Here is a 16,342-nt window from a genome sequence, read left to right as displayed (position 1 = left end):
TCACATGGCGGCCTTCTGGTCAAAGACCAGCGCCCTGAGACTAGCCCTACCTGCGTACGTTCTGGTTCAGCAGGAACATGTCGAGCTTGGTCTTGAATCCCTGGAGGGGGTTTCCCCCTATGACTGACCTAATCCTATTACAGCATCTAATGCTACTATGGATGTGGCTAATGCTGGAAGGGGCATTAGGTCCTGTGAAGCACCTACGAAGGTGTGATTCATGGCAAAATGAGGTGCCAGAAATGTAGGCCTGGAAAACTCTGGTGCCTATCTTTCCTGGTTTATGATTTTGTATATGGTGCTGTCACATGATTAGAAACATAGAAACATGCTGGCAGATAAAGGCCAAATGGCCCATCCAGTCTGCCCATCCACAGCATCCACTATATCCTCCTCTCCCTATTGGCTAAGGCTCTTAACATTTGCATCTCCTCTTCCTATAGGCTAAGGCTATTTACACCTGCATTGTGAGGTCACAGAACTTTAGTAACATAGAAACATGATGGCAGATAAAGGCCAAATGGCCCATCCGCATCATCCACTATCTCCCCCTCTCCCTATTGGCTAAGGCTCTTAACATTTGCATCTCCTCTCCCTATTGGCTAAGGCTCTTTATACCTGAATTGTGAGGTCATAGAGCTTTATGGTTATAGAAACATTGTAATATGATGGCAGATAATGGCCAAATGGCCCATCCAGTCTGCCCATCCGCAGTAACCATTATCTCTTCCTCTCTCTAAGACATCCCACGTGCCTATCCCATGCTTTCTTGAATTCAGACACAGTTTCTGTTCCATGCATCTACTTTCCTTTCTGTAAAAAAATATTTCCTTCGATTGCTCCTGAGCCTATCACCTCTTAACGTCATCCTATGCCCTCTCGTTCCGTAGCTTCCTCTCAAATGAGAGACTTGACTCATGTGCATTTACATCACGTGACGTGATCAGCAACCACTTTTTAAGTGGCTGCTGATTTCAGCGCCGTCTACAGAATCTAGGCCTAAGTTGTTAACTTTGGGCAATTCCTTCTGACGCAGGGGTTTCCCACCCATTCCTCATGACTCACCCACCAAGGTAAGTTTTCAAGATATTCACAGTGAATGTAAAGAGACCAATTTGTATGTAACGTACAACCTCTATTGCATGCAAATCTGTCTCATACATATTCATTGTGGCTATCTTGTAAACTTGACTGGCTGGGTGAACCTAAGGACTGGATTTTTATTTTTATTTATTTTTAGCATTTATATACCACTTGTAGCCTTAAGTGGCTTACATTCAGGCACTCAAGCATTTTTCCCTGTCTGTCCCGGCGGGCTCACACTCTATCTAATGTACCTGGGGCAATGAGGGGATTAAGCGACTTGCCCAGGCTCACAAGGAGCAGCGTGGGTTTGAACCCACAACCTCAGGGCGCTGAGGCTGTAGCTCTAACCACTGCGCCACTCTAGAAATGAAAATGTAGTAAAAGTGAGCCAAGTGTAGGACAATCAAGCCATTGTGACATCACTGATGAGGTTGGCTCTTATTGGTGGGTGGAATGAGGCATTGTGACATCACAATACCAGCTCTGGTTATCAGAGGCTGAAACTTTTCACAATCTATCTAATGTACATGGGGCAGCAGGGATTAAGTGGCTTGCCCAGGGTCACAAGGAACAGCATGGGATTTGAACCCACAACCTCGGGGTGCTGAGCCTGTAGCTCTAACCCCTGCGCCACACACTCCCAATGGTGACCATTGTTCTGATGAGCACTGTTATGATTCCAGACTGAAATTCTAAGTATGAAAATACAATAAAATACACAGTCTTTTCATTATTGTGCATAGGTGTCAATATCTTGCTTTCATATTGTTTTAAGATGTATTGAAATAGTCTATAAAGTTGCATCTCTCTCTATTTTATTTTTTTAATCAAATGACTTTCTTTCTTTCTAGATGTTACTGATCTAAAGACAAACTGGTGTTAACATCAGCACAGCAGTCTGCCTTACCAAGACCTGGAGCCATTATGGCCGCAGGCGTGGCAGCTTGGCTGCCCTTTGCAAGGGCAGCAGCCATTGGATGGATGCCAGTGGCCACCTGCCCTATGCCACTGGCCCCAGCTGATAAGAACAAGAAACAGGATGAGCTGATTATCCTCAATGTAAGTGGGCGGCGTTTCCAGACTTGGAGGACTACCCTCGAGAGGTATCCAGACACTTTGCTGGGCAGCTCGGAAAAAGAATTCTTCTTCAATGAAGAGACCAAGGAATATTTCTTTGACAGAGATCCAGAAGTGTTTCGGTGCATCTTAAATTTTTACAGAACGGGCAAATTGCACTATCCAAGGTATGAGTGCATTTCTGCTTACGATGAAGAACTTTCCTTCTATGGGATCCTACCTGAAATCATTGGCGATTGTTGTTACGAAGAGTACAAAGACCGGAAAAGAGAGAATGCAGAAAGACTGTTAGACGACAATGATTCCGAGAACAATCAAGAAGCCATGCCCTCTCTTAATTTCCGCCAGACTATGTGGCGGGCTTTTGAAAACCCCCACACCAGCACGTTGGCCTTAGTGTTCTACTACGTCACGGGCTTCTTCATCGCCGTGTCCGTTATCACCAATGTAGTGGAAACCGTTCCGTGCGGCACGGTGCCAGGAAACAAAGAGCTTCCCTGTGGGGAGAGGTACAGCGTGGCTTTCTTCTGTTTGGACACTGCTTGCGTTATGATTTTCACCGTTGAGTATCTCTTGCGGCTTTTTGCTGCCCCTAGCCGTTACAGGTTCATGAGGAGTGTCATGAGTATTATTGACGTGGTGGCAATTATGCCCTACTACATAGGCTTGGTGATGTCCAACAATGAGGATGTCAGTGGAGCCTTTGTGACTCTACGGGTCTTCAGGGTCTTCAGGATTTTCAAATTTTCGCGTCACTCTCAAGGCTTACGGATCCTGGGCTACACTCTGAAGAGTTGTGCCTCTGAACTTGGCTTTCTTCTGTTTTCACTAACTATGGCGATCATTATCTTTGCTACCGTGATGTTTTATGCAGAGAAAGGGTCATCCTCGAGCAAGTTCACGAGCATCCCAGCTTCCTTTTGGTATACCATAGTTACCATGACAACCCTTGGGTAAGTATCACATTCTTCTCTTAGTCACTGGAGATAAAGATGGTTGTTGCTGGAATTTCATTATCTTTCAACTTTCTTGTTGTGTTTGTTTGTTTTTTTTGTTGTAAACTAATTTATGCTACTTTTCCCAAAATTTGCTGCAGAGTTATAAATATATTTTTGTTCTTCTGAATATTTTAATCTCTGCCTGAAGCAGGCACATGAAATAATTTTTTTCTGCAATGGTGGTTAAAAACATTTGCAGTATTAAGAGACCCTGGAGAGACTCAATTTTGTGCTTTCTTGTGCTGGTCTGTAGATCTGTGGGATGTTGCATATGGACCTTGATGTCTTTGTAAACATGTTTGAATCCTTTTCTGTTACTGAAAATATTAAGAGATTACGCTCATCTGTAATTATAATCTGGATGGCAACATTGTCCACTAATTAAGCAAGGAGGGGTTTTTTGTTTGTATGTTTTTCACTATGTGCAGTTATAATCAATTCTCTGGCATAAAAAGTTTTTTTTTGTTTGTTTTCCTCGAGGCTCATTTCGTCTCATCTACATCAGTACAGAAAAAGTCCCATTGTATAGTCAGGAGAATTAGATCCATTTCTAGACCACCTTAATATTTTTTTTTTTCATTTACAAAGGGAACAAAGAATTTAAGTAAACCTCACATATTCCATGCCAAATTCATTTCTTATATTTTTCCAACCCATGTGACTTTTTTTTTTTTTAATTTTATATTGCTCACTCCTTATACAAAGACTTGCCTCCAGTAGTGATTTATTAAAAATGAATAGGCCTGTAGGAGGATCTTACTGATACACTGAATAAGCCAAATAGATTTCATATCTAAATTCTTCAGTCAATCCAAACCGGGTTTATCAACATAAGACAGTTCTGTTCTTATTCTGAGTTGTTTTCTTCAATTTCCTTTTTTTTAAAAAAATTATTTTATGTGCAATTTTGGATTAAAAGCATATGAAATAAGAGTAACAACAGAGCTAAGCAGAACCGATACAGTTTTCGAATGACGAGACTTCCTGCAGCAGAAGCTCTTACATTTGTTTCTGTTATAAATAGTCAATCTGCCTTTTATGTATGAGCTGGCTGTTGAAGCGATACTTTTAAATAATGGAAAAATATAATGTGAGCACAGTTGTAAGGCAAAAGAATTTAAATCTCTGTCAGACAAGCAGTTGAAATCTGTGCACTTAAGGAGGTCACCACATTATTTCCACATTAACGGGGAACTGGTTCCATTTATTTTTAAGAGTGTGCTATCCTTATCCTGGGTTTGTATGGACAGGGTGACCATGAAAAAGGAGGTGAAGGTGTGTGGGGGGGGGGGGGGGGGGGACAGGTATAGTCGGTCTTAGTCTTTTCTCCATTGCCTGCATGGACCTGTATTTCTTCTCTTCATGGGAAAATGAGAATTGGAACTACATCTCCCTGCATGCAGTGGGATGAACCCAGGACTGGCTATGCTTGCCACCTCAATATGGAGTTATGTGATTACTAGTGTTTAAGCCCGTTACATTAACGGGTGCTAGAATATATGCCTGTCTGTCTTTCTTTCTTTCTTTATGTCTCTCTGGTCCCCTGTCTGTCCTTATTTCTGTCTGTCTCTCTCTCCCTGGCCTCCTTTGTCTGTCTGTATTTCTTTCTGTCTCCCCCCCCCCCCCCCCCACACACACTTTCCTTTGCAGAAGCAGCAGTGATATTTCCCTTCCCCTCCAGATCCCTGTGAAGTACTAGCAGCATTCCCCCCCCCCACTTTCCTTTACAGAAGCAGCAGTATTTCCCTTGCTGCCACAAATGGAGGACTCTACTTTTTGGCAATCATGGTGGCTGATCCTCCTCTAAAGAGCAGCCTGCGATGGTGGCCGGCTTTAGCGAACCTCGCAGGCCGCTCTCCAACTCGGTAACACGTTCCCTCTGACGCAATCCCGTGCGTCGGAGGGAACGTGCTACCGAGGTTGGAGAGCAGTCTGCGAGGTTCGCTAAAGCCGGCCACCATCGCAGGCTGCTCTGAAGAGGAGGATCAGCAGCAGTGGCGGCGGCAGCAGCGGCGAGTGAGGGCGGGAGGTGTGTTCCCTGCCGAGGATGCGGGCAGGGAGAGAGCTTGCCTGGCTTCCATGGTGAGTGAGGGCGGGAGGAGGGGAGTGGCCAGAATGTTCCCTGCCGCCGGATTGGTGGCCACAGATCACACACCACAGCGGCAGGGAACACGAAATCCTAAGTGTGCATGTGCGCTTAGGCTTTTATTATATAGGATCCCGCCATGCAGGCTTAATTTAGCTAAAAAAAACCCCTCACAAACAAACCCCAAGGTGACTAAATCAACAGGTCTTGAATAAATGAAGTTAGTTGATTTGGATCAATCCAGATCAAATGTTTTTTTTGTCAGGAGATCCGCACCCAGAGATAAGCATTGGATTTTCAAAGTCTGCCTCCTTATTAATACTTTTTTTTCTTTCCTGTGAAACTTGCCTAAACCCTCTTTAATCCCTGCTAAGCTAACTGCCTTGGCCTTGTCTTCTGGTAATAAACTCCACAGTTTAATTGAATGCTGAGTGAGAAACACACTTTTCCCTCGGTTGCAAGCGTGCTGCCTATTAGTTTCATGCAGCCTCCCCTTGTTTTAGTAACATTTTGAAACAACACATAACCATTTTATGTTAATTAGTTCCGCACCACTCACTATCTTATTGACCTGGCAAGAGTGCATCACATTGAAGGGCTGATTCATAGGTTATATGCTTATTGTTTAAAAACCCACCCACCCCTCTTACAAAAACACAGTACGTTTTTTTTAGCACCAGCCGTGGTGACCCTTCGAAAGCACCGACAATCCTGCAGCGACATTTGCGTGCTGGATATATGCACATCGTCGCTTCTGCCACTTATAAGGCTTTCAGTTAGTGGTGTGAGGGGGAGGGGGTGTGGGCAACCCCCCCCCCACTAAATTTACAAATCCTCGTGCTCCCGTGGGGGGTTGGGGGAAACGCCCCCCACTACACTGAAAAATCCCAAACAACAAAAACTGAAGTTTTTAATGTACTTGGGGAGGGGGTTCTCTCCTCAGCAGGAGTGCGAGGACTTGCAAATGTAGTGGGGGGTTCCCCCCCCCCCACTCCCTCAGCACTAATGGAAAGCCTTAAAAGCGATGGAAGCGACAGTGCGCATATGTCCTGCATGTAAATATTGCCGTGGGATTGTTGGCGTGCGAAAGTCCTGCGCACTTTTGATGGTGTACCGTGAAAACACATCTTGCCAGAACTGGGCAGTACAGTAGCATCAGAGGTGGGAAGTGGCTGGGGGTGGGGCAGTGGCTGGGGGCGGGGCATTGAGCCGGTCCTCAGCAGGGGGGTGCTCAATGTTGATCCTTCAGGGCCACAACCCAGTTGGGTTTTCAGGATTTCCCCAAGGAATGTGCAAGTGAATTATTTCTATCTACTGTATGCAAACAGCTCTCGTGCATATGTATAGTGGAAATCTTGAACACCCGACTGGTTTGCGACCCTCGAAGACCGATATCATTCCAGCTTGATCAATGGGGAATGAATGCTATGATACGACTGCGCGGATGTCAAGCATGCATGTGACATCATCGCAGTCATTTCCTCTCACTTCCAGATGCCTCAAGTCGTGGCCACTACGTTTATTGCGCCGTGGCTCGAGAAAGTTTGCGGGACACTGCTTTGTGCGGTATTCAGGCTACTTGAACCTCTTGGAGAAACTGCAGCAGTGGTGCAGTTTGCTTTGCTTTCTCCATCGGAAGTTGTTGTGATTATTGTATGGGTTATTTTATAGAATTCTTTGGAGGAAAGGCGGGAGAGGCGAGATATGATAGACGTTTTAAATACCTACCTAATGTAAATGCGCATGAGTGAAGTCCCTTTAATTTGAAAGGAAACTCTGCAATGAGAGGGCATAGGATGAAGTTAAGAGGTGATAGGCTCTGGAGTAATCTAAGGACATACTTTTTTACAGAAAGGGTGGTAGACGCATGGAAGAGTCTCTTGGAAGAAGTGGTGGAGACAGAGACTGTGTCTGAATTCAAAAGGGCCTGGGATAGGCATGTAGGATCTCTCAGAGAGAAAGAGATAATGGTTACTGTGGATGGGCAGCTCTATGACCTCACAATACAGGTGTAAAGAGCCTTAGCCTATAGGAGGAGGAGATGCAAATGTTAAGAGCCTTAGCCAATAGGGAGAGGAGGAGATAGTGGATGTTGTGGACGGGCCATTTGGCCTTTATCTGCCATCATGTTTCTATGTTTCTTTACCACCTTAGGCTTTCTCGAAAGTGGGCCTTATAAATGAAACCGGATTTGCATTCTAAATGCCCACTTTGACTCATCTTACTAGGCTGATCAGCATCCTTTAGGTTCTAAATTTTGAATTCCTTGCAGGTTGTTATGGTTTTTGTGGAACTAATGCGAAGACTCTGTAGAGATCTTGGAGTACCTGAGTTTTTAAAAAGCAATAGGGCAGGTGGTCTGCACATTCCAAAATGGGGTCAAAGCCGTGGATCAACTGAAGTAGAAACATCAAAATCAGTTGATTGTTGTGGAGACCTGATGCTGTACCTGAGCATTTGACAGCTGACCTCCGAGAACAGGCTGACACAGTCTAGAGTTTTATGTACAACCCGACAGAAAAAGAGGAGTCTTCCTTTGCCCAGAACAGCGAGAAGCAAAACAAAAGATTTTATTGAAAGTTCTTATGAGAAGTCCCAACTAGGATCCTGGTTTCGGCAGAACACTGCCTTCCTCAGGGGACATACCAAACTGATAACAGGATATTACAGTGGAATCTCGCCTCTGTACCCTTTCCAGCAGGGTTATATCCTTTTTTAGGTAGGGAGACCAGTGTTGGATACAATACTCCAGGTTTTATTTTTACGGCGGTGTTTTTTTATTATCTGAAGTCTTCGTATTTCTTTTTTGGTTATACCTTTTTATGAAGGGCATTACAATAGTCAATGCACGAGATCACGAGAGAGTGTATCAAAATGTTCAAGGATGCGGCATCTAATAGTTTCGATAATGATCTGATCGTACGGAGCCGATAAAGCAACGTTAGACCACTGTACCGATATGAAGATGATAACTAAATTTGTTATCAAAAGTTACTCCAAGTAGTTTAAGTGAAGGTAGAGTTTTAATAGATTGAGATTTGAATGTAAGAGGAGTCCCGGTCATCGGAGGGTTTACAAGTTTGTGCCTGAGGTATCTCACGGGCCGCATCGATGCAGAGGAGGATATCTTCTTTTTCAAGGGTCCCACGGCAACAAGAGGACATCCGTGGAAAATCAGAGGCGGGAAACTGCGTGGTGACACCAGGAAATTCTTTTTCACCGAAAGGGTGGTTGATCGCTGGAATGGTCTTCCACTTCAGGTGATGAGGCCAGCAGCGTGCCTAATTTTAAGGCCAAATGGGATAGACACGTGGGATCTATTCACAGAGAAAGGTAGGGGAGGGTCATTGGGGTGGGCAGACTAGATGGGCCGTGGCCCTTATCTGCCGTCAATTTCTATGTTTCTATGTAAGGGCACATCAGGGGGATTTGACCCTGGCTTCCAGCCTGCTGCTGTAACCATTAGCCTGCTCCTCTAGTGCAAGGCCAAAAGCGCAATTTCACAAGAAAAAGGAGCGATATCTTTCTTTATATATGTTAACTTCCTTCTTGGACCTGGTGTATTCAAAAAGAGCTCATATATTCCATTGCATTGATGTCTTCTATCCCGCCAATACCTTTCAGTTCTAGGCGGTTTTCGTTATAAACTGGAGCCAGGCCATGTGGGACCTTTTCAGTGATTTGTTTGAAGACGGATTTCAGGTTTCACTTTTCCTGTGCAGGGAGGGGTCATTAATAAAAGATAAACTGTTAACTAGCAGTTTTAAACAACCTTTGCCACTTCTTTAGAATAAAGGGTTGTTGGAGGGACTCGTTTGGACATTTTTGAGCACTTGTTGGCTTGTCCTACATTTAGAAAATACATAGAAAGAATTATTTCACATTTGAAGGAAGATGGAACGAAAAGTACTTGAAATGAATCTCGAATTCAAAGCGGCACCATCCTTAAAGACATTTTTTGCAAGGCTAGAGATGAAAGTGTGATTATGCCGCGAACATAGCATGAGATCTTTATTCATCTGAGCCAAAGAAGTCGCACTCGCTATAGATATGATATTCAGTAATAATAATGAGGTTTTCTATAGCAGTCGCTCTTCAGCTAAGATTCCAGGACCAGGAAAACGGCCACCTCTGGGGTGCACACCAGCAGATTTTTATAGCGTAGGTTTGTCGCCTGCAGGAAATGAGATGAAAGTGCAGTATTGTTCTAAGCAGGCTTCAGCCGAGAACAGTAAGTAGCCCATTTCCTAAGCTTATTTATATAGGTATTTATATACTGCCTATCAAGGTTATCGAGGTGATCTACAATCTGATACTCAAGCATTTTCCCTATCTGACCCATTGGGCTCACAATCTATCTAATGTGCTTGGGGCAATGGAGGACTGAATTACTTCCTCAGGGTCACAAGGAGCAGTGCAGGATTTGAACCCACAACCTCAGGGTGCTGAGACTGTAGCTCTAACCATTAGGCCACTCCTTCCTGCATGCCACGTTAGGGCTTAGCTTTGCTGGCAAAAACCCGAATAGTAGCAACATTCCAGAATCTCAACAAATAACAGGATTCCGGAACCCCCAAAGAGTAGCGATATTCCATGCTACCGATCCAGGGAAAGCAGTGGCTTCCCCCATGTCCGTCTCAATAACATAAGGACTTTTCGTCCAGGAAATTGTCCAAACCTTTTTTAAACCGAGCTACGCTATCCGCTCTCCACGACCTCTGGCAATGCGTTCCAGAGTTTAACTCAGGGGTGTCCAATGTCGGTCCTCGAGGGCCGCAATCCAGTCGAGTTTTCAGGATTTCCCCAATGAATATGCATTGAAAGCAGTGCATGCACATAGATCTCATGCATGTTTATTGGGGAAATCCTGAAAACTTCCTTGCAGACTGTACCATGAGGAGAGAGCCGGATTTTGATATAGAAGTGGCAGACTTTGAAAATAGAGCGATGTGGGGCGTGAATGAATGGGTGAGGCGGGGGAAGAAAAAAACTGCCGGTCAGGTTGGATTTTGCCTGTGCGTGTGTGTGTGTAGGGTGTTTTTTAAATTTTATTTTGTCATATTGGGAATGAAAAGGCATTGAGTGTTATGGAGCGTAATGGAATGGAAAAGAATTGATGTCAGAATGTTTGACAGATGGACTGATACAAACTTCTTGGGAGTTACCGCATTTCCTGCATGACAGTGCAAGATATTGAAGGACAGTCACCAGCTGTTATTTTCCAGATGTAAAGCAACGGCATTAACTCCTTCACTATAACTTTTACCTTTCATACACTGAAAGATTGGAGAAACTGGGGCTCTTTTCCCTGGAGAAGCAAAGACGTAGAGGGGACATGATAGAGACTTACAAGATCTTGAAGGGCATAGAGAAAGTGGAGAGGGACAGAAAGAGAGAGAGAAAGGGAGAAAGACAGAAATAAAGAAAGAGAGAGAGAGAAAGGGAGATAGATAGATAGAGAAAGATTGGAGAAACTGGGGCTCTTTTCCCTGGAGAAGCAGAGGCTTAGAGGGGACATGATAGAGACAAGATCTTGAAGGGCATAGCGAGAGTGGAGAGGGACAGAAAGAGAGATAGAAAGGGAGACAGAGAGAGAGAGAAAGAGAGAGAAAAGGAGAGAGACAGAAATGGAGAGAGATAGATAGAGAAAGATTGGAATAACGGGGCTCTTTTCCTTGGAGAAGCGGAGACGTAGAGGGGACATGATAGAGATTTACAAGATCTTGAAGGGCATAGAGTGGAGAGGGACCGAAAGGGAGACAGAGAGAAATAGAGAGGAAGAGAGAGAGAAAGGGAGGCAGAGAGAAATATATATAGAGAGAGATAGATAGAGAAAGATTGGAGAAACTTGGGCTCTTTTCCCTGGAGAAGCGGAAACATAGAGGGGACATGATAGAGACTTACAAGATCTTAAAGGGCATAGAGAAAGTGGAGAGGGACAGATTCTTCAAACTTTCAAAAACTACAAGAACGAGAGGCCATTTGGAAAAATTAAGAGGGGACAGATTCAGAACCAATGCTAGGAAGTTCTTCTTCACCCAACGGGTGGTGGACACCTGGAATGCGCTTCCAGAGGGCGTGATAGGACAGAGTACGGTATTGGAGTTCAAAAAGAGATTGGACAATTTTTCTGAAAGAAAACTGGGATAGAAGGGTATAGATAGAGGGTTACTATACAGGTCCTGGACTTGATGGGCATGATAGACCTCTGGTCTGACCCAGCAGAGGCACAGCTTATGTTCTTGTGTTACTGGAGCTGGATACCAATGGAAAGTGTCCGTACAGGTGGAAGATATTCAAGAAGTTGTTGACTAAATACCCTGGTCTGATAGACTGAACTCGGATACTATAATCCAATGTAGAGCACAAATCTGGATGTAGAAGGAATACTATTTCCAGGATATAGGAGCAGTTGTAGGGGTCCTTTTACTAAGCTGTGATAAACCTAAAACTGAATACTGTGGGGCGTGCTGAGGTATAATTTTTGAACATGTGCGTGCAAACCACGTACCAAATATTCTTGTATTTTTGAGGAGGGGGTGTGCGGCATACTAAGGCCCTGATTCTATTTTTTAAAAATGCCTAAAGTTAGGTGCCTAGGTCAGCATGCTTGGCCAATCGAGATGCCTAACTGAATTTTTTAATTAACGTAATCAGCGTTGATAATTGAAAAGTGCCATTAAAAACTGATTCAAAAAATTAATTCGCATATATTCGCCAAATTCGGGAGTCGCCTACCACTTTGAGGTAGGCGTCTACCCCAAGGCGCCTACTAGAAAGTAGGCATGGTGGGAGTGGTTTGACTTAGGTTCTATATGAACTTCATTGGTTATCTATAGACCAATGCATTAAGTTCAAGCTATTGTGTATAAAATTCAAGGTATGGCATTAGAAATCTTATTGAAACATGATGCCAGATAAAGGCTAAATGACCCATCCACAGCATCCACTATCTCCTCCTCTCCCTATTGGCTAAGGCTCTTAACATTTGCATCTCCTCTTCCTATAGGCTAAGGCTCTTTACACCTACATTGTGAGGTCATAGAGCTTTATGGTTTTAGAAACATAGAAACATGCTGGCAGATAAAGACCAAATGGCCCATCCAGTCTGCCCATCCATGTATCCACTGTCTCCTCCTCTCCCTATTGGCTAAGGCTCTTAACATTTGCATCTCACCTTCCTATAGGTTAAGGTTTTTTACACCTGCACATGCGCAGATGTCCTCTGGCATGGCTCCGAGGATTAGAACAAGTTGAGAGAGGCGGAGCTAGGGGAGTGAGACTGTGGCAGAATGGGGCGTGGCTTGGGCAGAATGAGACGGGGCTGGATGAGCCTGTGGGGTGGGGCCATGAGTCCAGATTTTACAGTAGTAAAATCTGGTAACCCTAGGTGCGCCCAAGCACCATGTCTATGCTGGCATGAATGCATGCAGATAAACACAACACTTCAGCATGTCAAGGACACTTTTCCACAACATATGGGGTTATTGTGGGAAATGCCCCCTCCGTGTGAAAACTTTACAGAATGCAGCCATGAGACTTTCAACTAAGACAGGAGCTAAGGACCATGCAACCCCTTTGTTATTGAAACAGTGCTGGCTTCCAATTAAATATCGTATTGAATTAAAAACCTAAACACTGATCCTTAGAGCACTTATATGACTCGATTCCTTTGTATTTAGAATCAATTGCTGTACTATAGGTACCTTTCATCTGTTCATTAACAGATCGTACAATAGTCATCTAAGACCCTATGTGTGATGGCACTTTTTTTTTTTTGCAAGTTCCAGAACTATGGAATAAATTGCCTTTTGAGCTTCATAAAGAAGTGTCTTTTAAAGCAATTTTTAAAACTCTTTCAAAGACGTGTTATTTTAAAGTGGCTTTTGCTTTTCTGGTGAGCAGCTGCATTGTCAGCTGGTGGTTTATTGCTGATGTATGAATGATATTGCAAATAGTGGATTTGATTGTTTTGCTTTTCTGTCAACTTTACGGTGTTCTATTTCTGTCTGTCTATTTTTAGAATGAATTGTAAATTGCTTAGATTTTATCAGAAGTGTAAGCAGTATAGTAAATGAACAATGAACAGGTGTGCACTGACTGGTCGATTATTCAGAAGGATTTATCTGGCCGGAAAAGGCCACTGACCAGTTTAATGCTTGTCTGGGGGCTGTTCACTAATCTTCAGCAGTTATCACCGCTGAAATTTAGCAGTTCGGGCTGGATTCTGTAAACGGCGCTGTTATCGACGGCCACCTATAAACCAGTAGTTGATCATGTCAGTCACCCCAGGCGCTGGCACCTCTCTGCCACCAAGCCACACTCGCACCTTCTGTGCCCCACCCGCCACACATGCACCCTCCTTAACCCGCTTCCCCTGTACCTCTTTAAATCTTCACCAGCGGCGTTGGCTTTTCCTCTGATGTCACTTCCTGGCCCTGCAACCCAGAAGTGATTTCAGAGGGAACCAGGCCAGCGCGAGCAGCGGGCTAAAGTACTAGGGACAGGGAAGGAGGGTGTGAGTGTTGCTTGGGAGCAGAGAGGTGCCGGTGCCTCCCTCCCTTCCCTGACAATAGACGGTCCCTGCTCTGAAGAGCTTACAATCTAACTTGGACAGACAGACATGACATATACGGTTGGGGATGCAGAACGCAAGGTGAGGGTACAACTATACTGATCCCATACAATTATTTGCAATCTTGCTGGGGATTTTTATCACTGTATTTTTTTATCATCGTACTTTTTTCATTGAATTTTCATGTTTTTATATGTCAGTGGATTGTTTTCACTGTTGGTTATTGGGTCTCTATTTTCCTTTGTTTTACATATTCGTAACCATGTACAATTTTTTAAGAGCCATATTTAGTAGCATGTAAAGCTTTGATAAATGTAGGAGAAGCTTCCTAAAATGACTCCAAAAGCAGCTGTGGTGTGATTATATTCCAATTCTTTCTGTAAAGATACTTTTCTGAGTGTGATTTATGAGAATGACCAACAGGCAGACCTAGCAAACAGGAGAGATACATGTACATATATACAGAGTAAAAAAAAAAAAAAATCCATTTAATCTCTTTCATTTAATTCTTGTTATTATTGGATTTAACTTTCATCTGGTTTCCCTGAGGCAAAGACTGAGCCTGATCAGTGCTTCCATTTTTGCCATGGTTGGCAAGACAGGATTAAAGGAGTCAGCTTCCCTCAGGCTGCGTGATCACTGACTGCTCCAAAAATGTACTGTCGAGAAAGCAAGCGGGGATGTTAGATGGGGGCTGCCTGATTGGCTGACATTGTCGCCTGGATGTCCTGCCGTCATCTGAAACTAAATACGTCCAAGACTGAGCTGCTCCTCTTCCCTCTGCTCCTCTCCTCCTCCTTTCTCCATCGCGGTAAATAATACTGTCATTGTTCCAGTCTCCTCTGCTCGCAACCTTGGAGGGGTCTTCGATTTCTACGTATATCCAACAAGCTGCTAAGACCTGTTGCTTCTATCTCTTCAGTATCACCAAAATTTGCCCCATCCTCTCTGAGCACACTACCTGGACCCTTGTCCAAACTCTCATAACCTCATGCTTATATTACTCCAATCTACTCCTAACTGGAATCCCTCAGTGTCGCCTCTCCCCCCTTGCAATCTGTGCAAAACTCTACCAACCTCGCTACGCCCATGTCACCCCTCTCCTTAAGTCACTTCACTGGTTCCCTATCTGCCATCGCATACAGTTCACGATCTTATTGCTGACCTCCAAGTGGGTTCATTCTGCTGGCCCTCAATATCTCTCTCCTCGCTTCTTTCTCCTTATTCACCTCCCAGAGAACTAAATCATACTGTTCTTTCAGGAAACTAATAAAGAGTTGCTTGTTCAAGAAATTTTTATCTGTTTAAGAACTATGCAATTATATTTGTCTTAGGGTCACTGTATTTTTATCACTGATTGTCCAGTTCTTCTTATCTGTAAACCGCCTAGAACTCTTCTGGGTGATGGCGGTATAGAAAAATAAAGTTGTTATTATTAACTCCGTTCCTGAGATCAGCTGCTCTTAGCTGTACCCTTTTCCTCCACTGCCAATTCCAGACTTCATTCCTTGGAGGACAAAGGGATTGAGGGGTACAGATAGGAGTAGAGGTAGGTAATAGGGATAGGATTAGAGGCAGTTACAAAATTAGTCAGGGACACTGTTCAGGCAATTAGGCCTGATGGGCCACCGCGAGAGCGGACCGTTGGGCAGGATGGACCTCTGGTCTGACTCAGTGGAGGCAACTTCTTATGTTATGTTCTTTCAGCTAGCCGCCTCCTATGCCTGGGATAAATTACCCGAATTTGTCCATCAAGCCCTTTCCCTTGTTTAAAATCACTGAAAACCCACTTTTTTGATATAGCTTTCAATCCTTAAACCTACTCCCCACCAAACCAGCCAGCAGATTAACTATATCGATGACATCATGTTTCTCTGTCTTGGCTGTTTAGATTGTAAGCTCTTTGGAGCAGGGACTGTTTTCTTCTTTGTGACTCTGTGCAGCGCTGCATGCGTCTGATAGCGCTATCAAAATAATTCATAGTACTAGTAATAATGTGAAGAGTTTGAGTCTTTGGGAAGCAGAGCTGAGATTATGATGTCATAATGCCTCATTCCACCAATAAGAACCAACCTCATCGGTGATGTCACAATGGCTTGATTGTCCTGTACTCCCCTCTGCCCTCCAACCCAGTCAGCAGATTTACCCTTCCCCTTAACTGTATCCATGGCATCCTGTTTGTCTGTCTTGGCTGTTTAGATTGTAAGCTCTTTGGAGCAGGGACTGCTTTCTTCTTTGTGACTCTGTGCAGCGCTGCGTCTGGTAGTGCTATAGAAATAATTCATAGTAGTAGCAGTTTCCCCAAGTGAGAGTGAGGTTATACTGTACTTTGACAGATCAATACTGGGCACCACAGAGTTGGCTATAATAAAAACAGCTGACCTCATGCAGTGACGTAGCAAGAATGAGATGCATTCCAGCGGGGTGGCACCCCTCCAAGGCCTTCATCTCCACCCTCTCCTACCACACGCCTGCCCCCCTTCCCCGAACCTCTTAGTTATTCACCACTGTGAGCAACAA

The 16,342-nt window shown here is 44.1% G+C and overlaps 1 protein-coding gene across 4 annotated transcripts in view; it reads left to right on the top strand.

The window, feature by feature from the left end:
- Positions 1 to 16,342, top strand: part of KCND3 (potassium voltage-gated channel subfamily D member 3) — a 243,247-nt gene that overhangs the window by 11,705 nt on the left and 215,200 nt on the right. For all 4 annotated transcript variants that reach the window (XM_033919250.1, XM_033919251.1, XM_033919249.1 and 1 more), the window contains one exon: positions 1,938 to 3,116. In XM_033919250.1, coding sequence (XP_033775141.1) covers positions 2,011 to 3,116 — 1,106 coding nt within the window. In that variant the 5' untranslated portion in view covers positions 1,938 to 2,010. The remainder of the gene's footprint in view (positions 1 to 1,937; positions 3,117 to 16,342) is intronic.

The sequence above is a fragment of the Geotrypetes seraphini genome, chromosome 13 (genome assembly GCF_902459505.1).
Source record: "Geotrypetes seraphini chromosome 13, aGeoSer1.1, whole genome shotgun sequence".
In the NCBI taxonomy this organism is placed as follows: Eukaryota; Metazoa; Chordata; class Amphibia; order Gymnophiona; family Dermophiidae; genus Geotrypetes; species Geotrypetes seraphini.
This window is presented reverse-complemented; position numbering and strand designations above follow the sequence as displayed.